General features: G+C 24.3%; 3 protein-coding genes across 3 annotated transcripts; 1 reads left to right on the top strand and 2 right to left on the bottom strand.

Moving 5' to 3' along the window:
* Positions 1-1294: 1294 nt before the first annotated feature.
* On the bottom strand, positions 1295-4343 carry LOC126894320 (transmembrane protein adipocyte-associated 1 homolog). Its single transcript, XM_050665280.1, has 9 exons — positions 4153-4343; positions 3877-4052; positions 3106-3238; positions 2823-2985; positions 2516-2712; positions 2394-2454; positions 2106-2289; positions 1907-2036; positions 1295-1811 (listed from the first exon to the last, which is right to left on the bottom strand). Exons 2-9 carry the CDS (start codon positions 3987-3989, stop codon positions 1662-1664), a joined length of 1131 nt encoding a protein of 376 aa, XP_050521237.1. The 5' UTR covers positions 3990-4052; positions 4153-4343; the 3' UTR covers positions 1295-1661.
* A 5036-nt stretch (positions 4344-9379) lies between these two features.
* LOC126902037 (DNA replication complex GINS protein PSF3) lies at positions 9380-12530 on the top strand. The gene is made up of 4 exons (XM_050679062.1): positions 9380-9615; positions 10885-11026; positions 11166-11295; positions 12036-12530. The coding sequence occupies exons 1-4, from the start codon at positions 9516-9518 to the stop codon at positions 12264-12266; spliced, it is 603 nt and encodes a 200-aa protein (XP_050535019.1). The 5' UTR covers positions 9380-9515; the 3' UTR covers positions 12267-12530.
* A 706-nt stretch (positions 12531-13236) lies between these two features.
* LOC126902027 (transcription factor HNF-4 homolog) lies at positions 13237-26064 on the bottom strand. The gene is made up of 9 exons (XM_050679053.1): positions 25724-26064; positions 15922-16141; positions 15744-15838; positions 14848-14972; positions 14641-14781; positions 14195-14315; positions 13986-14123; positions 13682-13918; positions 13237-13512 (listed from the first exon to the last, which is right to left on the bottom strand). Exons 1-9 carry the CDS (start codon positions 25836-25838, stop codon positions 13463-13465), a joined length of 1242 nt encoding a protein of 413 aa, XP_050535010.1. The 5' UTR covers positions 25839-26064; the 3' UTR covers positions 13237-13462.
* Positions 26065-27336: the final 1272 nt, after the last annotated feature.

The following is a 27336-nucleotide window of genomic DNA, read 5'->3' as shown; positions in this document are numbered from 1 at the left end:
TTGACATTTAAGTGCATTTACTTTGATTTATAAACTTTTAAATGTCAGTTTACTTGGCACTTTAAACTAAATATCGCAGTAAACTTTAAGAATTTTGACCTAACATGTCAATCGTTATTGCATTTAACACTACAAATTAAGTATTTAGGACTTAAATATAAATTGCCAAGTTAGTCCTCATACATAATTAAGATATGTTCATAATATTTAGCAAAATTTAGCTTAATTTGGTCATATTTTAATTTACTTTAAAAACGTTACTATCGTATGTGTATCACTATTCTATCAATATTGAACATTTTGAAATTATGTATTTAGCATATTGTGAAACTCATATAAGGATAAAATTAAGATTTAAATATTTTTTATGGATTTTTCATTACTTTGTCAAAAGTGTAATTAGAATTATTACTATTATTATTTTGATAATCAGCATATCTAATCACTTCAAACTCCTACTAAATATTTTTACTATAAACAAAAATTGTTTATTAAAAACGATCTTAATGTACTAAATAATACATTAACTGAACATGGAAAATAAGTGATTAATCATAACTCCTTAGCAGTTGAATCAAGGTTTTAAAAATTCTTGATCGACAATAAATTTCTAATCCAGAATTATCAATCAACAGCACCGGTAGCACAACTAACATTTTTACACTTGGTGCAATCGATTGTTATAATTACAAAAATTTGATAACTGTAATAATCTTGTATACCAAATAAATTATATCAATTTCTAAAATTTTAGAAACGCTATTTAGAGTAGAAGTATAATCACTTAACTAGTGGCGCAACCAGAGGGGATTAAGGGTTGTACGCGCCCCTGTAATTATTAGCGACGTCTTAATTTTTTAGTTATGATAACCTTTAATATCCCCTACCGAAATTATTTTTAATTGCGACACAGTACTAAACGACTATTACTACACAACAGCTGAAACCTGGGTAATGGTGTCACATCCCATTCACTCGATAGTATGTAATCATTTGTCCAAAAAAATTTTATTTAAGATAATTACCGAAAAATAACTTCAATAATTCATAAAATTTGGAAAAAATTATTCAGCAAGCAAATTAATATTTTCACTTGCTCTGTATTTTTATTTTCGTGGCGGTCGTGGCTGAAATTAGGCTTATTATTTATATTTATTGATTTTGGAAACCTAGATATTTATCTAATATATAACCCCCAAGAAGAAAAGATTGTTTTCTCAAAAACAACTAACTCCAAACAGCTAATTACTTTCTGTTTATAGTTTTAAATGAATGCACAAAATAGATAGAATACATTTTCTAGTTCATTTAAAATTTACATTTGTGCAAATTAAAAAAACAACAAAAAAAATTTAGTTCTTATTGTATACAAATTATAAAAAATTTTAAATTTAAGAAATCACAATACAATACTAAATATTACAGTGTTTGGAAGGTATAAGTCAATCTATACATAGGAATAATAATAAAGACATTTAACGATACATAAAAAGTAAATAAACATTGATGGTGGTATTTTCAATAAGTTAAAGATAAATATGACTAAGTATTTGTAATATAAAGTTTACGTTATGTACAAAATATAAAATTTAATAATAAAAAGTTAATTAATTATGCAACACAGGAACACCAATTATCTTATAGCTAAATTAAAAGTTTGTTTATTTTTTTTGTTCTTCAATGTCAATAGTTTGCTCATCCATACTATATCCTGTTATACTATCTGGACTTTGTAAAGAAGCATTATACAAAGGGTTTGCTATTTGTCGGTCTCCTACTGAAAACCTTGTGTTATTGTAAATATGGTCCGTCTATATAAATGAAAAAAATTTGAATATGTAAATTTCAAAAAAAAATTTAAATAATTGAAAATAATAAATTAAAATATAAACAGCTCAATATATACCTGATATATATAATCAGAATCAGTTTTCAACGATGAAAATGAAGGTTGATGAGGCAATGAAACAGTATCATCTTCAACCCGGTCATCATTTTGAGCTTTGTAAGAAAACATGATACTTGATTGAGAAACACTAGAATCATTTAAATATTAGTCTTAAATAAATCACAATATAAATTTAAGTAATAATTTATATACATACCTAAAAAATGTACTTAAAAACGTTATGTAGACAAGAGGAGTAAGCAAAGTAAAATATAAAAAAGTTGTAATGTCAACTATACACAATCCTTCAGTTATTTTAATCAAAAGAAATGTACAACCAATTGAACCAATTCCATTCAATAAAGCTAATATCAAAACATAAAAATAAAAAGAGCGATTCACTGAAAATTAAAAGATCAATATTATTAGTAGTTTTTAAGTTAAATATTTAAAATTATTAATTTTTTAAAAAAATTCTGATTTTCCAATATAAATATCACTTTACCTGGTAAAGGAAGTTTTTCTCGTAGACTTGTTAAAGGCATTACTAATATAAGCAAGTACAGCTACAATAAAGTTTTAATTAATCAAAGCTGTATTTATCATAATTAGATAGTAATATTTTACCATTGTGAAAATAACAGAACTAATTAACCAAAATATAACACCTCCATGGCCAAATAAATTCAAATCTTTAGATGTAATTCTGAAAATAGAGTCTGGCATGAAGATTTCCAGAGCTCCTTGACTAGCAGAATATACTAAAGATATCAGTGATGTTGTAATCAATACATATCTAATACTATTCCTACTTTCCATATGACCTAAATATTAATATTAATTAAAAATATTAGTTAAATCAACAAAAATTATTATGATTTTATTTATCTGATATTATATATTAATAATTACACTAAAAAAATATTTTACTAACCAAATGCTAAAGCAAAAACTACAACACTCATTTCAGTTGCCAAAAAGAAACATTTGACCAATACCCAAAGAGTTATATTAATTGTGTCTGCTGTCACATTGCTAAAATTGAGTGTCATTGAAATTAAACATCTTAAAATACTCATAATCACATTAAAAAACACCTAAAAATATAAAACAGTTCATATACTTTTATAGAAAATAAATAAATTTTTTTTCATTAATAAATTTTTTTCAAATTATTTATGAAATATTATTATTAAAATGTAATTTAATATTCCTACCAAACAATAGAATGTCAAGAAAATAGGGCTATTTGCAGCTCGTAATTTCAATCTTGCTTGACTTATCTTTGTACCTAAATATGCCATAAATATCAAGTTCGGGATCAGTATTGCAACATCCCATACCCTTATTCTAAAATAAAAAAAAAAAAATCAATTTAAATATGCTAAAAATAAATTTTTTAAATTATGTACTATCTTTAAGTTATTTTTTTTAAATCAATTAAATGTATATTAATCATACTTAATTAAACAACAAAATAAACTTAACTGTATTAATAAAATATATGTAGTACAATTAAAATACCCCATTGTATGGAGGGGCAGAATAGGAAGCCAATGACACAGAGAGTAAAAAATTGTGGCGGTTTTGTTTGATTAAAAATAGTTATGAACAAAAGTCTTAAAAAAATTGTATAGCACCTTTTAATTTTTAATTTCTACTATAATTTAAAATCTATCTTACTTTTTAGATTTAAATATTCTGTACATACTCGCATATTTGTAATAAATATTATCTATTTACATGTTAAGCATAACTCTTTGTTAGATATAGTCGGGCTAATTATGTTATTCATAGTACACTTCATAGGTCTATAGAGTCTAAGGAAAAATTACTCCCTTATTAAGTATGCCCCTGATTGTATGGTTATGAATCAAATTATATAACTCAACATTTTAGGTCATTTTAACAATAGACAATATATGACAATGAAAGGAGTGACTAATATAATTCTTAACTAAATTTTATAATAAAAATGTTTAACTTACTTAATGGTTGGTATTTCCAAGTAAAGGATTAGTTTACAGACGTGTTCATTATTCATATCAGTATTATTTGAGATATCATTCATCAAATAGTCAGTAACTAAGTTAGAAGCCATTATAATTTTTTTAATTTTGATTCTTACTATTTTTTATTTGATCATTCATTTATGATTTGTTGACTAAAATATAATAGGAATTATGTTATATTTGAATAAAAAAAAAACTAACTGCCTAATTGTGAATACATTTAAGAACATTACAAAAACAATGAAAATTTACCTATTTTGTCATATTGTTAGTATAATTATCGAACAACATCAATTCGTAAATCGTAATAGTGAATAGTCACTTAAAATTACCAAAACAATATTAAATAAGGATACCAATATGTAACATATTTAATCAATAAATTTTTCAATTTACGTTGTTAATTCCAAAAACTTTATGATAAGATGAGTTCATATTTTAACAATATGATTATTTAACACTAATCTGAAATCGATTTTTGTTGACGACTAAAGACTAGTGAGTCATCGTCAGCTGTACACTTCTAAAATTGATAACACAATATCTAAAATAGAATAACACCATTGTTACGTTACCGTCAATTATTTGATTGGTTTTTAAGTTCAATATTTTTTTATGCTGAAACTGATGTGTAGTTTTTGTTCTGTTTATATCATATACATTAATAGAAATAGAATAAATATTTTGAGAGTCAATGATATATTTTAATATTTTTTTCCTACTTTAATATATGTTCTGTATAACAATACATATAATGTTTAGCTTCCCTGTGAATCTCAGAAGTTATTGGTTTTACCATGCTGTTTTTTTTGTAACTGTCCTTGAAAATTTTTAACTTTCACTGGATCGATTTTGTTTATCTATGCGTTAAAATAACCCGAATTTAATTTAGTTGAATCCAACATTGTCCAAAATTTCAAAAAACTTTCTTAATTTTAGAATTTAAAAAAATATCCAAAATTACAATAACGTAAAAAATGACACTTTCTAAACATTTTTTAGCTTCGATGCGAAGCCGAGAAGGTATTTGTTTTACTAAGATGTGTTTATTTATTTTTTTTTTTTTGTGTCTGTTAACCCTTATTCTCAGCTCTCACCGAACCGATTTCTTTCAATGATACGTCAAAAGATCACAAATCGTATCTAGTCGAAGACATTACCCTTAAAAATTGAAAAAATTCCCTCGTTCCCCGTAAATGGGGGAAACCTCCAAAAAAATTACAAATTTAAAAATCGCTAATTTTCGAAATTTTTTCAATTTTTTTTACTTAAAAGTGCCATAACTTTTTGAAAAATGAACATATCAATATAATTCTTTTTTATATAGATGTATAATATCATTACCTTTCATTTGGTACATTTTTTTCATAAATTTAACCGTTAACCTGCCCACAAGGGGGGATTTAAAATGACAACTTTTTCACAAAAAATTAATTATTTTAACTTAAATTTTGAAAATGTTCCGGAAGGTCTGACACTTTTATATATATCTTAAATTAAAGCTAATGTAATATGCTTTATCATGAAAAAAAAAAATTTCGGACTTTATTTTATCTTCATGGTGAAAATGGCTACCGAATGCTATTTTTGTGTGAAAATTTTCGATTTTGTATTTTCCATTTTTAACTTTATTATGCTATAACTTTTTGAAAAATGTATGAATCATTACAATTTTTTTATGAGAAGTAGTATTTATATAGATCTTTCATTCGACATACTGTTTTTTTAAATCGGACCATTTCCCTAAATACAGGGGGGATTCAAAACATAAAAATGCATATAGAAAGTAGAACTTTTTCAACGTAACTTTTGAAAGTGTTCCGGAAGGTCTGACACTTTTATATATATCTTAAATTAAAGCTAATGTAATATACTTTATAATGGTAAAAAAAAATTTCGGACTTTATTTTATCTTCATGGTGAAAACAGACATTAAACTTAATAAAAAAAATACGATTTTTGTAAAAAAATTCTTTTTTATATTTTTAACTTTATAATGCTATAACTTCTCGAAAGATGTATGGATCAATATAATTCTTTTTTTTGTAGATGCATGATGTCTTTACCTATCATTTGGTATATTTTTTTTATAAATCTGACTTTTTACCTGCCTACAGGGGGGGATTCAAAATGACAACTTTNATTTAACTGTCCACAGGGAAGGATTTAAAATGACAACTTTTTTACAAAAAATTAACTTTTTCAACTTAAATTTTGAAGGTGTTCCGGTAAGTCTGTCACTTTTATATATATCTTAAATTAAAGCTAATGTAATGTACTTTATTATGGAAAAAAAAAATTTCAGATTTTATTTTGTCTTCACGTTAAAAATAGTTACCAATGCTATTCTTATGTGAAAATTCTAGATTTCATTTTTTACATTTTTAAATTTATAATGCTTTAACTTATTGAATAATATATGGATCAATACAATTTTTTTATGAGAAATAATATTTATATTCCTGTTTCATTCGACATACTTTATCTTAATCAGGATATTAATAAGGAAATAGCAGATCATGTAGCTTTTGGAATAATCCACCAATTTTTTAAAATTAAACACTATCTAAAGATTTGCATCGAAGCGTTTTTTTTNAAAATTAAACGCTACTAAAGATTTGCATCATAGCGTTATTTTTGACTGTCAGATATCATTATACTTTATCTAACTATGCCACGTCACCACTGTGCCGTGACCCCCCTGTGCTAGGTTTTTCTATTCTAAAATTGCTATAACTTTTTTCAAAAACACTGATTGTAGCATTATTTTAGTAGAGTGTAAAAGAGATAACAATATTTCTTTTCCAATGAAATCTGAGTAAAGGAAAAACTTTATATTATATTTTAATTTAATTTTTTTAAAGATGTTTGTGATCTTTAAACCTATATCAAATTAAAGTTTTTTTCAGAATACTTTATGACGAAAAAAAAAATACTTTCCCACAATATTTTTCTATGAGTTATTTGACTTAAGGCAAATATCGCAAAATGACTATAAAAATTCGTCACTTTTTTTTCAATTCCGATTATAATTTTATCATTATCTAATTAATAAACGATTATCTAATTGTGTATTGTAATTTGTTTATATCTAATTGTTTATTATTAATCTGATAGTATTTAGTTAAAATTGTATTTTTTCATTTAATTTATGTTAACTAAGAAATTATTGTATTTATTCTATCGCATTATGTTAAAGGGTTTTTTTTTTACCCGTTTATAATTTAAAAATAAATAAATAAATAATTTTAATCCTGATGTTTATTGAGATAGTTGTTAGAATATTCAGATAACATGACGAACATGTGTCTATGTTGTCAAAAGGATGTACAAAAATATAGCGATAAGTGTATTAAATGGATTTCTTGTACTTCATGTTCCAGTAGGATAATAATTGATTATTTAGTAGACTATTATAAAATAGACAATTACAGATATTTCCAATAAATATATATATTTTTTTTATTTGTGTTTTAAAAAATTTCTGCCAATTATTTGCAAATTTTTTACCTGTTGTCAAATTAAAAAGATTATCTGAGTTAAAATTTCTAAATACAAAAAATGAAATTCAATAAATATTAAGTAAATTAATAATAATTTTAAATTTTATTTTTTATAAATTATCATTTCGTTGAAATTTTTGTTTTAACAACTATTGTTATCACAGACTGAGTTCAAAATACATTTTTTTTATAATTTATCACCACGGCTGTAAATACATTCATTTATCAATTTTCTTTAAGCAATTTTGATGAGTCCCAAGTAACTTTGTGTAACATGCTCGTAGGATTATATAGTAAAATAGAAATATTTTTTGTATGGGGGTAACCCCCTAATCATCTACAAATCTATAACATTAAAAAAAAAATTCATTACAAAGTTTTCAAATGAATTAATAAAAGTTTGTACTGACTTATGGTATGTTTGAACTATCTTAACAAATGCTTATAATTAAATAACCTGTTTATAACTAATAAATTTGTAATAATAATAATAATACATTTTTTATTATTTTTTTAATTCCAAACAGTCACTTTTAGCTTTTTTTTTACAAAAACTTTTGATGAGTCAATAACAATTTTAAGCCAAGTACTTATCAAGTTACTTGTGTTTTAATGGATAATATTTAAGTGGAACAACATTAATTAATCTACGCACTCTTCTTGAGATTTTTTTAAAGGATAGCTCCACCTCAATCAAAAGGTGCACCTTGCACTACTAAAAAGTTTATAGCTACCAACATTAGTGAGAACAAAGTATTGGTATTAAGTTCAACTCAAAGCCGATCAAAGATTTGATCTTAGACCTCATTATACCAAGTTTATTAATTTAAACCAGCGAATAAAAAAAAACCTTATTTGATTTATCGGAAATATTAACTCGCTTCTTCGACCTGGCAAACTCAATCTGGCATCACAGCGAAAAGATTAATTTTAAAGGTGTCTTAAAAAACTATTAAAAACAAGATAAAAATTTAAATTGTATACGATTTTTATTATCAAACAAAATACTTTGATCTTCTATTAAAAAGTCACAATAAGAGTACACTAACAGAAGATTGTATTTTAACACAAAATAAAAATAAAACGTACAATAATAATCGCTCTCTAGAGTGGTAGCATCTCTGGCGGTCACTGTCACCAAATAACCCCGACATTAAGTGTTCGTTTTTGTATACCTGTGATCCAAATAAGGAATGAAACAAGATTTATATTGTAGTTTAATAACATAAATATATTTTAGAAAAATTAGTAATTTGTATTAGTGGCTAATATTTTGTTTATAATTTAAGTGTAATTACTTTAAAAAAATAAAAATTTATAGTATTTATATATTTGTTAATCATTAGAAACAATAACACATTATGAATTTTTATTTTTATTTTTAATTGAGACAGAAATTTGCAGTATTTAATTGAATATTGACTGAAAACTTTGATAGTTGTGATACATTTTAATTTTCTTTGGAATAATGCAAAAAAAATAGTTTGTATAATGATTATTTTATGTTGGCTGAAATAATATTCAAGAAATTACGATAAAAAATTCTGTATAAATAAATTATTTTAGTTGTGTTCGTGAATTTGTCGTTTTCTCTTATGAAACCAGTATTTATAGAAGTGTCAATTGGTGTCGAAATTAATCCTGAAGTATTCAATCGAGTTAGTTAAAGATATTGAATTTAACATGAAATATTTTTGAATCGTTGAATAAGTCAATTTCGTTTAAAATCTTATATGTAGTATTAATAATTAATCTTACAACAATGGGTTTTTATGATAGTATAATTATTAAATTAGCATATTCGAAATATTAGTACATTTGATATAGTGAAGTGTACTTCACAAAAGTTTCTTAGCAAATGTATGACTAAATTATTAATTTAATAGGCTTATACATTAATTATTAACATGATAGAAAAGTCATAGTTTGTAATATGTATTTTTGTTGTAGTTTGGCACAACTTATTATTATCAATTGATAATCGGTTCAAAATTAAATAACAGTCATCCGAGAAAACGTAACATTTACTCTTATAGTATATTTTACTAAATTATACAGTTACATAATTCAAATTTATTTATAGTTTTTTTTCATTTATAATTACTTAATAATATGTTAAGAAATATTAAGCCTCATTATTTTTCAATTGACGCTATTATGGCAGCTCAAGAAAAAATACCTTGTAGATTCACCAAAAAAATAGACTCTATTGGTAAGAATTTAATATCAAATTTGAATTAAATATATCTTATTAAAATATTCTAAATATATTTTTTAATACATTTTGAGTTCAGAAGAATTATTTACTAATCGAATTGGCCAGTTAAAAATTGTACCTAACATACACGGTACATTGGAATATTATAATGATCAATAATATTAGCCACAAGTGATAAATTTTTATTATATAATATAAATTATTCCATTAGTCTAGCCTAAATATTTTTTGTTAAGCATTTTTTAAATAAAATGGAGTGCTCTAAGAAGTGTTACTGTTAAGATAATTACATATCGTTATTCTATTAGTTGTAGTATTTTAATAGAATCAAAATAATAACCCCTGATCAAAGTATAATTCAAATTATAACATGTTGTCAATTATATATAAAAGTTTATCATTTTTTTTGTTTATAAATTTAATGGTAATATCCAATTAATTTATAAATTAATGAATTTAAATTGATACATTGTATTTTTACTTTTAAAACTGTCCTACCATAACACTTAATAACTTACCACGTCCAACTGCCCAAATTTATTTGCTACTAAGTTTATATCTATATTGTAGGCTAACATAAGCAATCCATATACACCCAAATGCATCATTCCAATAATCGCTTTAAACAATTCCTACTAACAACTAAACATATTTCTCTTAATAACAAAATACTTTTCTATAAGATTCTACTAAACCCATATAGTCTTATAAAATCTAACTCTGGGGCACTGCCAAAGAACAAATATCGGTAAAATGCAAATATTTCAATCAAAATGCTTCCGAAAAATTATTTATTTTCCTCCTTTTATTTCAAATGGCACTCTCCACATAATCACTCTCATTAACCTTGCTAATTTTAATCCTCTAATTTATGAACTCTTCATTAATACTATCTCAAATGACCCTGGTAGACGTTTAAAACAGGTGTCATGATCTATTAGCAGATTAATACTTGCATCTCAATTCATGAAGTATTGTTAATAAGCAGTTTCTTCAATCAAACATGGTCTTATAAAATTCCTAGATCACTTCTGGTTACTGTAAAAATGTATGTAATTTATAGATTGTATAAATTAAAAAATGTATATTAATTTTATTTTAATTTTATTTGTTTGCTTTTAATCCAAGTAAAAAACAGTCGCCAAATGTTTTCATGGTAGCTTGATTGTTTTAAAAATAATTGTGCTTCTTTAATGCATTTCTAAATATGCCCCTGTCAATATTGTGTTAAAATATGTAGTTACATTTAAAAATTTGTTTTAGGTTTTCTAGACTTTAATGTACCTGAAAAAGAAGATGATGAATCTGATCAAAAAGTTGAACTTCCATTGTGGATGGTAAAAGTATTTCTAATCCAAAAATCAGTTCAATTTGATATGCCCAAAGCTTACAATGAAATATACAGGTAAATATAATAACATATTTGTAACTTATATAAAAGGTTCCTGGGTTCCAATAGATTATATTATTTTAGAGCTAAAAAATTTAAATTTACTTGTTTGTTTTTTGTTAAGATATTATGAATAATTAACTTTTTATTACAGAGGTGTCCTGACGGCAGATCCAAGTGTAGTTGATTTACAAAAGTTATGTAAACATTTTTATTTGTTTGGGAAATTTTTATCTCAACTAGAACATAGAGAGTCATATGAAGTCCAACAAGTATTGATTTATGTAAGAACTTTACCTTAAATAAATATTTTTCACCTTCATAAAAATAAATTTTGATTCTTACTAATAGAAAAATTCCTTATAAGTAGTTTATATACAATACATTAGTAATGAATGAAATAGTTGACAAAAGTTTAAAAAATCATGAAAATTTAAAGAAATTTTAAAATTGTTAGAGAAATTTTGGAAATGTGAAGGATTTTATTATTTAACCTCAAATTTTTAAAAATTAATCTAACTTATATTTTGAATATTAAAGTGATTGGGGACTCATACCTATCTATTATATATATTTTATAACATTTAATCAAATTATATAAAAAAACAATGAGACAGGGGTTCAATAATACAAAATACTTCATAAATCTATACATATGACTTTGGGTTAGTTGGAGTAGATAAAATGTGTTTTTAGAGTTCAACCTCACTAGTTTCAAAAACTCCAATGAGTAAACAAAGAATAATATAAAGAATTAAACACCCCTTACTTAAATAATGTATGCCTACGCCTTTTAAGTCAAGTGTGGATTTTTTTTAATTGACTAAAAGATCTTGGAAAAATAAGGGAATTTGAAAAATTTTAATTTGTGTTAACCATTATTACTGTTTTTATTGACCAAAACATTTAATGGATAATTTTATTAGTTTTAATTAAATACACCTATATACATATTTTATATTTAAATTGATTATAGATTAATTATAAGATATATAATATATTTTGCTTTTATCAATTATTATAGACTTTTACAAATCGATTTAAACAAATTATGGATTGGGCACAAAATATTGAAGATAATCAACCATGTTTTAACAAACTTGATTGTATAGAACGAAAAATATTTGATGATGCACGTGTAGCTCAACAACAACTAAATACATATTTGTTAGAAGGATCTGGACAAATGGAAATTGCATCCATGATATTAAATTATAAAAAGCGTAAAATGCATGAGAATCGTCTGGCTGAATAAATTATTTTAAATAGTAATTTTACTGTATCTGAGATTGTGATGTAAGTAATGAATTGTATATTTGAGTTATTACTAATAAGAGTAAATAAACATGTTCTTTATTATATAAGCTTTGTTACTATCAAGTGATTAATTAATCCTTGTTTAATTTAAAATTTTTCCTAAATTATATAAATTAAAAAATGTGAACATGTGATTATTAATAAATTTAGTATTAAAAGTAACCAAATAATTGTAAGAATTAGAATAATTTAAAACTAATATGTATATAAATAAATTTTTATTTTGTTTATATTTTTAATTTATTAAACATCTTATTCCACTCATCAAATTTTAATAATTGTTGACAGAGTTCTATGAAAATAAAACAGTTAAATTTGTTTGACTTAAATATGTAATTTTATTTTTAAAGTTCTTTGTTTACAAAAAATGAAAATAAATATTAAAAACAATTTATTTAACAGTTTTTCTTATTTTAATTATTTAAATAATATGAAACTTAAAACAATATTATATAATAGAATGATAAATTCTAAGTCAAAAATAAATTTAATAATTGAATATGCAGGGCATTTTTAAAAATTTTAAATACAAAAGTAATATATTACTTTAAATTGAAATATTTTTTTTGTCCTGGGGTTATTTTATAGCCAAGAACAAGAGTTAGACTTTACTAATGCAAAAGTTATAAATATGTATTTGAAACATAATAATTTGGTTGATTTAGATAATCTTACAATTTATAAAATTCAAAAGTAAAATAGTAATTATTATAAAATATTAGTATTAAAAAAATTATTCCAATTTTTGTCGCTTTATGTATTTAGTCCAATTCAACTATTAACATACTCATTTTTTAAATACATAATTAATTACATTTATATATCTAGTAGAGATCCTAAAATTGTAGTTGGGGTTTCAACTTAAGTTTTAAGCTTAGGTTAGTATAAGTATAACATCAACAACAATAATTTAAAAAATTAAACTTATTATTAGTTTATACAACATTTTAAATAATTGATGAATATTTTAATAAATTAAGTTTTTTAGACTATTTATTATAACTATTAGTACAACATAATTTACATAACATATTAAGTATATAAAGAAATTAATAGACTACACTAATACAATTTAGAATAATGGATAGTAAAAGCTACATCCTGAATAAAGTTATCATATTCTAAAATAATTATTCATGGTACATTATTGTTGTCTTGATTTGTTTCAGTATCAATTGGAGCTCCTAAAAAAAAAAAAATTTAATGAATTTATTTTGTAAAATATAAATAGAATAAAATGTATAGTTATTGGTAAGGTATTGGTAAGGTATTGTTACTGCCACATTTTTAACTATTTTACCAATAAAAACAAGTGTATTGGTATTAAAAATAATTAAATACTTTATTGCTCACCTCCTAGTAGCATTTCTTGTAACAATGGTTCAATATGTGCCATTCCAAAAAGTTTTGCAAATTGAATTTGCTCAATCATTTGCCATGTTATAGATTGTAGTGCTGGCAAAGTTAATAAAAGTTCAGCAAAACGACCACAAGTTTCATATTGTCTATCACTTATGTAGTCTTCTAGGTTCCTGTGAATTTGCTTGCGCATACGTCGAATACGATCTGGTTCGAGTAAGTCTTTGGCATCTGAAATGAATAAATGTGTTTATATAATTGAAAACATTAATAAGGATATTATTTATAAAAAAATTACTTGGATCAAAAAATACAATCGCTTTAAGACATGCAAACTCAGTATCATCAATTTGAACATCATTTAATGGTTTTACAAGTTCATCTAAAACACGTGTACCAACTCTGCTTATGTCTAAATCTGATGGAATTCCATTATCTATAAAAATTGAATAGGACAACTTAGGTAAGTATACATTTTAAATTTAAAGCATCAGAAAATGGACTAACCAGGAACATGACGTGCTATAACTCTGTTATTTCCTAATAGTAGCACATCTTTAAGCATTAGAGATCTCTTTGCTAAACCTAATAACAAATGCTCGCCTGCGTGAGCGCGTAATAATGAAACCTGTAACATATAAGATAATTTATATTCTTCTTGTTAATAGTGTATACCATAATTTAGATTGTACGAGGGCATTTTTTAATGTATATATATTTTGCAGACAAGGTGATTCATTAACTGTAAACCACTTTTGAAAAATAAGAATAATCAAAAACTTTTTTAGATTTATTAAATTCTACAATATTGAGAAATTATTTTCAATCAAATATGTATTCTAAATTCTTACACAATGACAAACATTATAAATTATTAATATGATATTACTATAATCTTTGGAACTTAATATGTGGATATAAGAAGCTGCACACAAACAACAAATAATAATTACCTGGTCATTCAATTGTAATTCTGTGAATGCAGGTATGCGTTTTGCCCAATCAACTAGGAAGAGCAATTGAGTTTTCATAGATTCACACACATCCCCAATATTTGCCACATGTTTGTTAGCTAAATTATTATCATCGGCTGCCTGCAATTCACAGAAATTAATAAATATAACAACTCTTTAAAATTTTGTACAATAAAAAAAGCTTACATCTGATTCGCTTCTGGATAGTATTTCTGCATTTAATAGAGATGTAACTGATAAACCATTAGCACTTGGCTGTTCCTCATAACTCGGCCTTCGGCAATTTATGCGATCGCGTTCATTTTGAACAGCTAAACAAAACAGGAAATTTTACTATAAATAAATCTTAGTTAAACTCCAAAATTTATATTTAAAATAAATTATTATGAAAGTTCAAAATTAATTAGCAAGATGGGAAGGAACTGAATTAATATTTTTTTATCCAAAACATTTTTTTTTAGAAAAATTATTATAAATAATACATTACTTTTTGATAAAAGAAAAACCAACCAGTAATTTTAATTAGTAAGGGAAAAAATTACAATTTATGTTTTAATTCTCTAAAATCACTTTCACACTGGTGCAATTTTAGAGTTAATATTCAATGTGATGTAGAGTGAATTTTGACAATGTTAATGATAAATTTGCCTAAAACCTAACGAAACCTACCAACTAATAAGTAAAAAAATTTCACAATATATTCTAAAAATATCGACCACACGAAAAAATATACGGTTAGAGTAATCAGACTGTTGGAGTAACTAAATAAATGGTTGGATTAATTAAATACTTACTTAGTTATTTTAACTGTTTTTTATAAGAGTTATCACTAAATTAACAGTTTATTTTTTTGTGGACTAACGGAATTTAATGAAAGTTTAGGTTTGTGACAACTCCTACATCTTTCTAAAATTCACCCATGGTCTTATCCCATTATTTTTTATCAAATTTGCTTAAAGTACAAATTTTTCGTTTGAAAAGGCCAGTACCTTTAAACACGTCTGCGTTTATTATATATACATTTAATTAGTCATTTTTATTTTGTATATTAACTTATGTAGTAATATATTTTAATATCATACCTTCTTTCCGCATGCCGGCTTTGAAACATTTTCGTAATCGACAATAACGGCATTGGTTGCGCTTATCTTTGTTTACGATACAATTTCTTGAAAATCTATATAAGGGAAATAATAATATTTTAATAATGTTCAAATACTAGAAGTACTATGAAATTTATAATTAATAAAAAGTTCTTGCCTGCACGAATAAAAATGACTTTTTCGAACACTTCTCCTGAAGAATCCTTTACAACCATCACATGAGGCAGCCCCATAATGTTTACCTGTTGCTCGATCACCACAAATTGAGCAAGCTTGATTTTGGCCAGGCATAGGAGGAGAATGCACTTGTTGTGTATCAATTGTCTGCAAGTATGGCGGATCTCGGTGTACTGGCATTCCGTTAAGATCCGTTTCTGCTACAAATTATTTCGAATAAAATTACTGAACACATTGGATTAAGTAAACATTTTATTTTATTTTTAATTATCAATTTTCAATTAGGTTACCCATAATATTAAATAATTTATAAGATTAATAATATACATCAAAAAAAGCCATTCATAAAGAAAAGATTAAAAATACGGTCACCCTTTACGCTATCCCTAGACTTAAATTAAATTTATTATACCAGATATTAAAGTAAGATCAACTAACTAACAAACAAATTACTCGCCGTTTTCTTTTAGTTTCGCTCCTATTTAGTTATATTTTTTTAATGTTATTTACTTTGTAAAAACTGGATAGACGAAATAAAAATATTGTATAAAAAAGTTTTGGTAATGAAAGTATGATAATAATAATCAGTAATCAATTAAATTCGTTTTTATTGCATTTTAATAGTTACACAAGGATGTTTTAAAATAACTTGTTGTCTGTTATTTAATCAAAAAGATACAGTAATTTACTTTTATAAAGTATGTTAATGAGTACAAACCATTTAATTTATTAAAAATGTGACTACATTGTATTGTCAAGTCCACCATTTTAATGCATATACTGGTTAATTTTTTTTACAGGGATATGTAAATAATAATAAAAATAATCGAATTTTAAAATTATAAACGGTCGAGTAAAAAGATACGAGCTAAAAATAACGTTGATAATCTTAATTCAAACATAATAAATTTTATAAAAATAAAATTTGCAATAAAGAAAGAACATTTTCACATTATAAGTACTACATTAATGTTTACAAGAAACAAGTTATGATGAATTGTCTACATGGACTTACACATTTCCACTGGGTTATTCGAACAACGTGCTAACACAGTAATTGAACTTTGTACATTAAATAATTCACTTTAGGTTACATTTATATATTTATGTATATATTTAAAAAGCATGTAATTATAACGTTAAATAATTACTATGTTATAAGGGAATCAACATATTAATGTGATTATACATTGGGCCGCGTTCTTCGATCTACTGCCGTCATTACTTACATTAATACTTAATCTTATTGTTGTATAACAATATAGTACCTACCTACAAAACATGCACTACTGTTTGACATCATCATAATATTATCCATATTTACCAACATTATTAAAAATCTCTTTATTTATTTTTATTGATAGAAGAGAAAACCGACCAATAACAAACTATAGACAATTCACGATGGACTTTAATCATTGACATTATGCCCAATACCATACGACGAGTAATACTAAAGTAGTACTATTGTATAGATGTATGTTTGTGTACATTTTTTATACTGCATAGAAAAGAAAATAGAACTGTATCTTAAATTGTTTCTATAAATATTACTATAAAGGATTTAATATACGAGGTACAATCATCCATCAATGACGATTGCCTAAATTTAAATTTATATAATGAACCAACGTGAAAACAAAACCAATAACATAAAAATCTACAATATTATTGTCTCATAATCGAACAATTTTTTCGAGGTAATAAATTTAAATCAAAAGATTGAGTGGCTTATTCGAATTTTATATGTCAACGAAAGAATAACACATTTTTATTTTAAACAATTTAGTTATATCTAGGAGAATTGAGCTTTTGATTTATAAAATTTTACAACCATAAAAAATATTAAGTTTTAAAGCATTTAAAAAGTCATTTTTATATGTATAGTTTAGCTAAAAACTATTTTTTTTATAAAATATATAGAAATGTTTTTTCTTCTTCCTCGCCTCAATCTCAACTACTTGGGGTCGGCCACCCTTATCCTAAACTTCCACTTGACACGATCTCCCACATCATTTACGCTCACATCAGCTGTCCTCAAATCGCATTCAATAACATCCCTCCATCTCTTTTTGGTCTTCCTCTACCTCTTCTTCCTTCAACATTCATTTCTACAACTGTTCTTACAGCTTCCGATTCTTCTCTCCTCATAACATGACCAAACCATCTAAGTCTATTTTCTATCTCTCTCTCTCAAAAAAAAAAATAATAACCACAAGAGATTCATTATTTGATAATTTAGTATCAAATAATGAATCTCTTGTGATTGATTTTAAATATGGAATATACGTTTCTAGGAGGAACTTTAAGTCAAAGCAGTATTTAGATTTTGAATGCTCATATACTAAATTTTTTTTATGACCTCTTCCTCTTACTAGTTTAGACGGGAAATGTTTAAAAATAAAAATGCAACTCTTAAAAAAACTGCCTAGCTTCCCAGGCTGCAGCTCAATTAATCTAATACTGTAAGTAGAATTTTACAATTACTAAACAATAATGATATTTGTTCCAATAAAATTGAAATAGAACTTTATATCAATAGACTGCTAAATTTTAACGGTAACAAATATAAACAAATTATACTACTATGTACTTGACTGTACAATGTGTATATCATAATAATTTGTTTTTATTTAATGAGTATAAAATGTACATGATTTCGTAATTCTTCATTTGATGTATAAATTTGTCGACGTAGTTTTTCGCAACTCAAATAAGAAACAAGTTATGTTATATACTTTTTGAAAATTTCACTATAGTTTAAGCCGAGTAAAAATTTAATAAATAAAATCAATTGTAAAGATAAAAATACCTGATTATATTATTAACATTTTAAAGTTATCACCATACTAATTGCCCATTTTTTTAATTTGATAACTCATATTCTAAAATTTTAATTAAATAATAAAAAATTATGAAAGATTAATCTATATCAAGTATGATTTTAAATCGAGTTCTTAACTCACGATTGTACAAAAGCAGATTTATAGTGGGGGCGCTAAAATGCTACAGTACCTACTAGGACGTTAACAGTTATTCGCCCAAAATAAAAAGGAATCAATTCAAAATACATAATTAGATTGCCACATTTATAAAAAAAAATTCTTAAAATTTCAAAAAAAATTCTAATATCCCCTATCAATAAATAAGCATCTAAAAAAGACCTAAGAGATTCTATGGCTATGACAGGATAATTATATAATCTAGTCTTACGCCTAACGCCTAAAATCGACAATTTATAACTTAACCAAATTATAAATAAGGAGCTTTGAGAAATTTTTTCTAACCTTTTTGGGGTGATTAAATAAAATGTTTTGCACTTTTATAATTCTGTATGTGCAACTGACATTTAAAGGTATATTTTATGAGTTTATACCAATTTAAAAAAGGAACAATTCAGAATTTGTTGTAAAAACTCATCTGTAATGACTAAGAACAGGTACGTAGCCAAGGGAAGGCTAAAGAAAAGGAGCTATAGCTTCACCATTGGTCAAGTATTATTATTAATAGTATATGACTTTAACATTAGTAACAATGTGTTATAAACAAAAAAATTACCTTTAGCTCTTTCTCCTCAGAAAAAATCCTGGTAACGCCACTGACTAAGAAGTTTTATAAGTGTAATAAATCAAATCAATGTTATTAAATTTGGTATATTTGATTTTTTACCATAAGAAATGAGTTTCATGGATAGTCGATTATATATTTTTTTGTTTACTTTCAACTCTAAATAGCATTTTCAGACTAGAGAATTATTATCTACCTCCCCATTAAAAAAGATCTCCAATTTTTATCACTTTTTCATTTCAGCGTTACTAATATAAGATTTTAAGAATTATTACAAGTTTGACGTTACTAAAGCTTTATTAATCATATTTAGGCTATCTAATAATTTGTATGAATGCTTTTATTCTTTTACTATATAATATAGTGATGTTATTTTTTTGGTAAAATTTTTACCTATACTGTAACTTAAATAATAAATATACACAGGCAATAGTAAATAAAATAAGTCTAAATATTAAATATTAAATTTTATTTTCGCTCTCATCTCAAATTATTTCGCTTATTACCGTTTAAAATATTTAGTCATTAAAGAAAAATATACCTACATTACTATAATTTGTGTAACTCATACTTAATCACAGTGAAAAACAAAGATATCTGAACAAAAGGTGAGGAATACGGGGTCAAAGTCAGGCCATTAAGAGATATTATGATATAAATATGGTGGTACCCAAAATCATCCCATATTTAGTTATCTCCAAAATATGAGATTATTAAGAAATGCGTATTGAGATAAGCATAAGAAGACTCAATGATTAGTTATTAAAAAAAAAATAAATAAATAAAACAAACGTGATTAAAGAATAAAGATAAGTAGTTTATTTGAACACGAATTAATACACAGATGTGTTGAATTTACTTCGTTTAAAAAGGTATTTTAATAATAGTATCAATTAAAAATTATAAATCATTTCATATAGTGCTAATATAGTAAATAGATAATTAAAATTATAACGCACATATTTTTCTAAAACAAATTTTAATTTTAGGGGTGTGTGAGAGTACATCACACTAGGTACCGCATACTAAGTTGGCGAGAAAAATATTAAAAGTTATTATTACTAAAAAAATTTTAATGAAAAAACGCCGTAAATTTATTTCTCACTAGCCCTTTTATTTCCAGCGTCGGTCATAGTTACATGTAAAAATTGTGTATGTAACGTAAAAAATTATTTGTTATAACCTCTATATGCAGTTTCGACATAAATGCATCAATTAAAAATAATAGATGTTTCATAATTTTTGACTTACTACTAGTAAGTCTGTTGAATCAATAATTAATTTGACTAAAAATAGATGTTTACTATACAGATAAATGTAAATATTATATTATAAATGGTACAATTTTCTAAAAACTTATTGGAATAATACTTTGATGAAATCAATAACTGGGAATGATCATAGTTCTGTTTAAATTATTAGTTTCGAACTAATAATTTAAATATTAATAAGGGACTATATTTTAAAGTATTCATAACAATCAAAATCAAAGTTATATTAGTAGTGGCAGCATTAAAAAAATTAATCTTTTTTTAGGGAAGGCCTAGATAGACTCTACCATAAAAAATTAATATATTTACATATTACTGATTTTTAGGGTAAGTAAATTAAGTTTTAAGGTTAATCCAAGCTGACCCTGGACTACCTAGATGCGACTAAATACATAACCAATAAGTGCAATTTTCACAATTTTCTTTTAATTACCTAAATATTATGTAATTTAAATTACAAAAATTTAATTTTCCAGTAATACATGTGCTAAAATATATATGTGATCAAGTTACATATAGATATACATATTATGAACCAATGTATACAGAGTGTTTACTAAATAAGGTATCAGGTCAGTTGTTACAAACAATGAGAACAATAGAAACGTGTTGACTTACTGAACACTCTGTATATGTTTATTATACATAAATACATTGGTTTATAATGAAACACATCGCTATGTGCAACAAATAAGGCAATCAAAAAAGGAATTAAAAAAATTCGATGTTAAGATTATGAAGTATTTGAATTTAAGTTTTACTCTTCATATAATAACTTTCATTAAAAGAACAAGAATTTAGTTGAATCAGACTTAAATTATTTAGAGAATTGACAAACATATAGCGTTAATTAGAGAGTAAATTTTATTTTTAATTTCTTAAAAAAAAAAATGAGTTACTAGAAATAACCGAAATAATAATAAATGTAAAAAGTTATGTTAAACCTATTCACTATATTAGTTATACTCAAGTTTTATTTTTAATAGTTTTCTTATCATGATTAGATAAAGTAATATTTTTTATGCAGTTGTCTAATAAATATTGTAGTGATAATGAAAAATATTAATTAAGCATCATTAAGGTGAATATTAAATATCATGATAGTTGTCAATTATACAGTTTAAAATAAATTGTATTCGATAAGAATGATTTTCATATTCAAATGAATGAAAATGTTTGTACTAAGATAAAGGAAAATTTTCCTAAGTGCGATAATTTCAATAAATATTTTACATACAAATGAACGAGTATCATATTTGTACAAGAACAGTACATTAAAAACAAATATTCTTTCAATATTACATACATTAGAATAAAGTATAGATACAATAAACAATTCTTATATTTTGATTAAACTAACTAATCACGTGTAAAGTAAGGTGGAATGTGTTATTATTTATTTTTAATTATGGTAAATTGATTAATTTCATTGTTTTTGATTCCAAAATTTCTCTTTAAAAAAACTATAATTAAACTAATATTTAAACAGACGACAATATTTGAATTTCTTATATATTCAAAAACATTTCAATTTTGATAAAACAACATATTGTATGTATTTTACCTGTATTTTAAATGCAATTTTATTAATGATTGTTAGTAAAAGGTTTTTTTAATATGAAAAATATTTGATTGTTAATAATGTNTTTATTTAATTAGATAAATATATTATTAAATCAGTCAGTTAAGAAATTAAGCATACCTAAATCAACATATTTTAACGAACTGTTATTAGCTTACCAGTTCTTCTATGCGTATCAAAATTTTAATCTTGTTTGTTGAACTTTCTAGCATGATTAATTTATAATTATTAGATTTTTTAATAAATAAAAATAAATATGTTAATAACATTACCCTAGAGATTGAAATTTATTTTAACCATGAGCAATGCGTTAGGCCAAGTAATGCAGAACTAGAATATAACACACGCAATATAATGTTAAATCGACACAATGATATTAGGTCAGCTTGCAAAATATTTTTAGGGATTTAATTACTACAGCTATTGAAGTGGGGTAATCTGTTTATAGTTAACTTGGGCACGTAAAAAAATTTAAACCGTATTTGATTAATCAACATTTTAGTTAAGACGATTAGTATTATGAATTCAAACATTACAATCTTAGTTTCCATTTTTCGTTTAATTTCTAATTACTTATTTTTACGAAGCAATTTTAAAATAACAAAAAAAACAAAATATACCTTTATTAAATTGCTATTTCTATTTTTATTTGCGATAGTACACAATGTCTAAGTAGTTATAGTATAAGAAATAACAAACTGTTGTTAAAAATAGTGATTAAAGATCTACGACTTAAAAATATTCCATGAAAATTTAACAGTTTTTTATAAATAAACCGAAAAAAATAAAAAGTCAAATTTTGAATTGTGAAAAATTTAAGTAAATCTATTTTATAATTTATCATTTATGAAAATGTTTTATTATTACATGACTTAGTCGGACCTATAATTAAGGAACTCTAAAGCTAGTCACACTTGAGGTGGTTATGATGCTTTATAACCTGTATAGAAGATGAGAGATCAATGCACTCAAAGATAATTAGTTGGCCTGAATAATTATAGTACAGTTTTGTTATTGTGTAAAATAATAAAACTAAGCAATAATCTTTAATAGATAGCAAAAGCTGGAACATAATTTAATACTTATGATTTTATGTTAAATTAATTTTAAAAATGATATAAATATAATTTCTTCATTATAAAAAACTATAACTTTAGAAAAAATAATATGATAGCTGTTTTGTTGTTAATAAGTAGTTGTTAAAGTTACCAATTTAAAAACAATATTTTTATTAAGAACGTAAGAGGCAAATGCCATTTTTTTATTTATAATAATTTATTTAATAACATATTAAATTAAAGGTACATTTTACAAATATTTAATTTGATCTCATTAATGTAGTTATTATTATGGCGTATAGTATATTATAATTACTACAAATATTATTATTTTTATATTGCCTTTTTTTCTTGTAAAAAAAGGCGTTATAATTTTAAGTAAATTATTAATGAATATTATCGCATTATCTACACAGATATTTCAACATTAAAATGACAAATTGAAAAATTTTAACATGATAAAAAACAACAAGTATGTTGATATAGCTGTCTAAATTAACTATTTCTATTACAATTGCATTAAAAGAATTATGTTTAGTAAAAAATTGCCATCACCTTTAAAATTGTATTCTTTGTTGAGTTAAAACAAATTCTTAATGCACCCCTGATTATTTGGTTCTCTAAATTAACATCATCTATTTATTAAAGATATTAGGCTCATAAAAATTTAACAATTTTTATAAGATAATAAATACTCTTTCGAAAATACCTAATTTTTCTTAGCGATATTACCACAATAAATCAATTATTGTTATTATTTCTACAAAGCAAACATAAAAACATAAATTTTAATATAGGTGAATAATATAAAATTATTGTAATAACAATACAATAAATTTATATAAAAAAGTAGTTTTGCTTTATGTTTTTCACGTTACATGTTAATATTAAACGATAAAATATTAATAAATAATAAAAAAAATTATTTATTATGTATTAATTAGTTAATATCAGTGACTCCTTCACAATCTTATGTTAAATGCAGCGTTTCTTTAATATTTAAAAGGTCATTTTAAAGAAGGTTATAGATTATCAATATTATGTATAGATAAATTGATAATTTTATTGTTACACAAGGTGTGTTTTATTATAATTATTTTAATCGTATTGTGTTGCAACTGTTTAATTAAACCCTAAATTGCACGTTTAATACCGTGAACCATAATGTGTTAAATAAACTAAATTTTTTAGGTAAAATTACTAGTATTTTAAATAAATTTATATATTTTTTATTTGTAAGAATATTAAATTCTAATAATAGAATAAACAATAAGTAACAATGAATAATTCTTTTAACAGTACATAAGGTTTTAACACGCATATTTTTGTTTTACGGAAGTAAATTAGTTTTTACGTGTGCTGAAAATATGCGTAACACTATTTATGATCATTTAAGTAAAATAAATAATATCTTATGTCAATCACAATTAAATTTGTTTTATTAAGAACAATAGAATTAATATTGCAAAGTTTTTTTTATTACTATTAAAACTCTGAAAAAATATTAACTCTTAAATATCCACCATATAACAAATAAAAGTTAATTAAAATTTTGAGTAATTTAATAATTTAGAAAACAGTAAAATAATTTGAAGTTTAATTTATAGCTTATCTATTTTACCAAGGAAAAATATTAACTGTAATCGATGAGCTTTTCGCCTAAACAAAAACAATTTTTAAACATCTATAACTAAAATTTAGCTCAAATAATTAAAATATAATTTACTAAGTTTGTAAATAATAATCGTAAGAACATTTAATTTAAGAAATCTAAAAATAAAAATGCTTAATGCAATGATGATTTGATGATATTTATGCAAGTTTCAAAATCAAGTTTCAAAAATTTTGATTAAAATTTGAAATTAATACGTTACAAATAATAACATTGAATCTAATTATGCATTAAGAAATCACAGCGGATCAGTTAATGGAGTTGACCAAACGCATAACGGATACACTGAACTGAGGGCGACAGGAAACATACTGATAAAATAATTTGTACACACGGTTTACCACATGATCATCACATTATTATTGTCAGTAATGGAAACCGTTTAACGTGTATGAGTAATCAAACGAAATGTTGTAATGTGTAAAAATAAGCTAACTTCGACATTTAAAAAGAATAATTCTTTAGAAAAATTACTTAAAATTTTAATTATTAATTGTACAACAGGCAGATGATTCATAACTTCAGTAAAAAAAAAATATCTAATTTCTAAGTTTTTAGAATATTACATTATGTCTATTATGATAAGTAAGTCTTAAGCCAATAATATCTAGTGTACAGGATCACAACTATACCTGATATCCATACATTTCCATTGTAGGTGGCTCCTTCTGCAAATGGTTCGGATTTAAGTACAAAATTGTTGTTTGTTGGCATGGACTCCATGAATGGAAAATCGTTTATAAACATTTTCAAAATTGCAACCAGGTAGAATTTTAAGTTAAATAGTAGAATAGAAGAACAATTAACAACTAGGTCTTGAACATTTGTTCAATATATTTAGAAATAAAAAATCAAGTATTTTACTGTATTCATTAGAAAACACATTCACTCGCGTAACCTCAAAGTCTTCTGTACCGAGCCACAGAATGTACAGAAATAATTATGTGATGAAAAATGTTAAATTTAATTCAAATGCGGACGCTGATAGATAACTATAACAATACACGGTGGGGCCGGCCGATTTATAATTGGATATGCCGCTTATCGCATAATACATTATCTGCCCTTTCTAAACCACCCTTGACTCACAAGTATACATTAATTAAACACACTAATAAACATTTATTAAACTTCATTTTAGTTAATTAATAGTTATTGTTATTCAAACTCTAGAAGTGTAATACATATGTATTATGTTTAATAATTCGTTTTAAGTGAATACTGTTATTTTTATGGAGTTGATTATTTTCATATAACCGTCTAGACACATTTATATATTATTTGGATTTTTCTTCCTATTTTTAAACACAAATGTTTTAAATTTAAATCAATTGTTTCCTAAAATGTCCTGTGTTTGGTATTTTGACATTCCCGGGTACAATTTTTTTTTTTTTTTGTTTTTATGTGACAATTTTGATTGTTATATTTATTAGTAAATTTAATGTTTAGTTAAGGGTGACATTAGGTGAGCGTGTAAAGTATTTTTTTTTTTTTTTTTAAAGTCATCTATATATAAATCATTTAATGCCGGTGCTAAATTCTACGGGTTCTAGTGAAAAATATTTTTTTTTAGTAAAAAAAGAGATCTTTTTAATTTTTTTGTATACATGTACATTGTACTAAGAAAGTACATTAGTGGCTTTAGCCTACCACTGACCCTCAAATCATCATTAGTCGAAAAAAAGAAAATGGATAAGATAACGACACTAATCATTGGTAGTAATCCAGTCTTTGGAAATTTTTATATTTTGATATACCATGGAGACATTTTTAAGTTTGTGAAAAGTGGGATTTTGTTTCCTTATTAAGTCTTATATTTAATTAAAAAATCAAAATTTTATTTAAAACGTTAATAAATTATTTATTGGATATGACAATCAATTCCCAAAAACTGGTTGGTTTGACAAATGATAGGTACCTTGGATTATTCAGCAATTTACTTAAAAAGTTGACAACTTCTGTGTCAGACGTTCGAAAAAGGTACAGAAATTGTTTTAAGCATTGGTTTAAGCCCACTGTAGCCTTCTTTAAAGAGGAGGTCTCTTTATCTAGTATTCTCCAGGACGAGTAATGCATATTTTTTTTAAATAGAAAAAAGTACCCAAAAGCAATAAAAAAAGAGAGGAACAAAAATAAATTCTCTATTAAGCATTAAGAAAGATGGTTTGATCGTCGTTGAAGAATTGAGTAGTTACTTTATAGTGAGTTGATCTTTCACTTTCCAAATAGAAATACCCATTAATGA

Source organism: Daktulosphaira vitifoliae, unplaced genomic scaffold, assembly GCF_025091365.1.
Source record: "Daktulosphaira vitifoliae isolate Bord-2020 unplaced genomic scaffold, ASM2509136v1 Scaffold_1, whole genome shotgun sequence".
Taxonomy (NCBI): Eukaryota; Metazoa; Arthropoda; class Insecta; order Hemiptera; family Phylloxeridae; genus Daktulosphaira; species Daktulosphaira vitifoliae.
This window is presented reverse-complemented; position numbering and strand designations above follow the sequence as displayed.

What these genes read in the sequence shown, in the direction of transcription:
- LOC126894320 (XM_050665280.1), bottom strand. Translation starts at nt 3,989, where the DNA reads ATGGCTTCTAACTTAGTTACTGACTATTTGATGAATGATATCTCAAAT. An exon ending in TTGGAAATACCAACCATTAA is followed by an intron (nt 3,239 to 3,876) that starts GTAAGTTAAACA and finishes TTTTTATTTTAG; the next exon opens with AATAAGGGTATGGGATGTTG. An exon ending in TCTTGACATTCTATTGTTTG is followed by an intron (nt 2,986 to 3,105) that starts GTAGGAATATTA and finishes TTATATTTTTAG; the next exon opens with GTGTTTTTTAATGTGATTAT.
- LOC126902037 (XM_050679062.1), top strand. Translation starts at nt 9,516, where the DNA reads ATGTTAAGAAATATTAAGCCTCATTATTTTTCAATTGACGCTATTATG. An exon ending in CAAAAAAATAGACTCTATTG is followed by an intron (nt 9,616 to 10,884) that starts GTAAGAATTTAA and finishes AATTTGTTTTAG; the next exon opens with GTTTTCTAGACTTTAATGTA. An exon ending in TCCAACAAGTATTGATTTAT is followed by an intron (nt 11,296 to 12,035) that starts GTAAGAACTTTA and finishes CAATTATTATAG; the next exon opens with ACTTTTACAAATCGATTTAA.
- LOC126902027 (XM_050679053.1), bottom strand. Translation starts at nt 25,838, where the DNA reads ATGTTTATAAACGATTTTCCATTCATGGAGTCCATGCCAACAAACAAC. An exon ending in TATAGCACGTCATGTTCCTG is followed by an intron (nt 14,124 to 14,194) that starts GTTAGTCCATTT and finishes CAATTTTTATAG; the next exon opens with ATAATGGAATTCCATCAGAT. An exon ending in ACAAGAAATGCTACTAGGAG is followed by an intron (nt 13,513 to 13,681) that starts GTGAGCAATAAA and finishes TTTTTTTTTTAG; the next exon opens with GAGCTCCAATTGATACTGAA.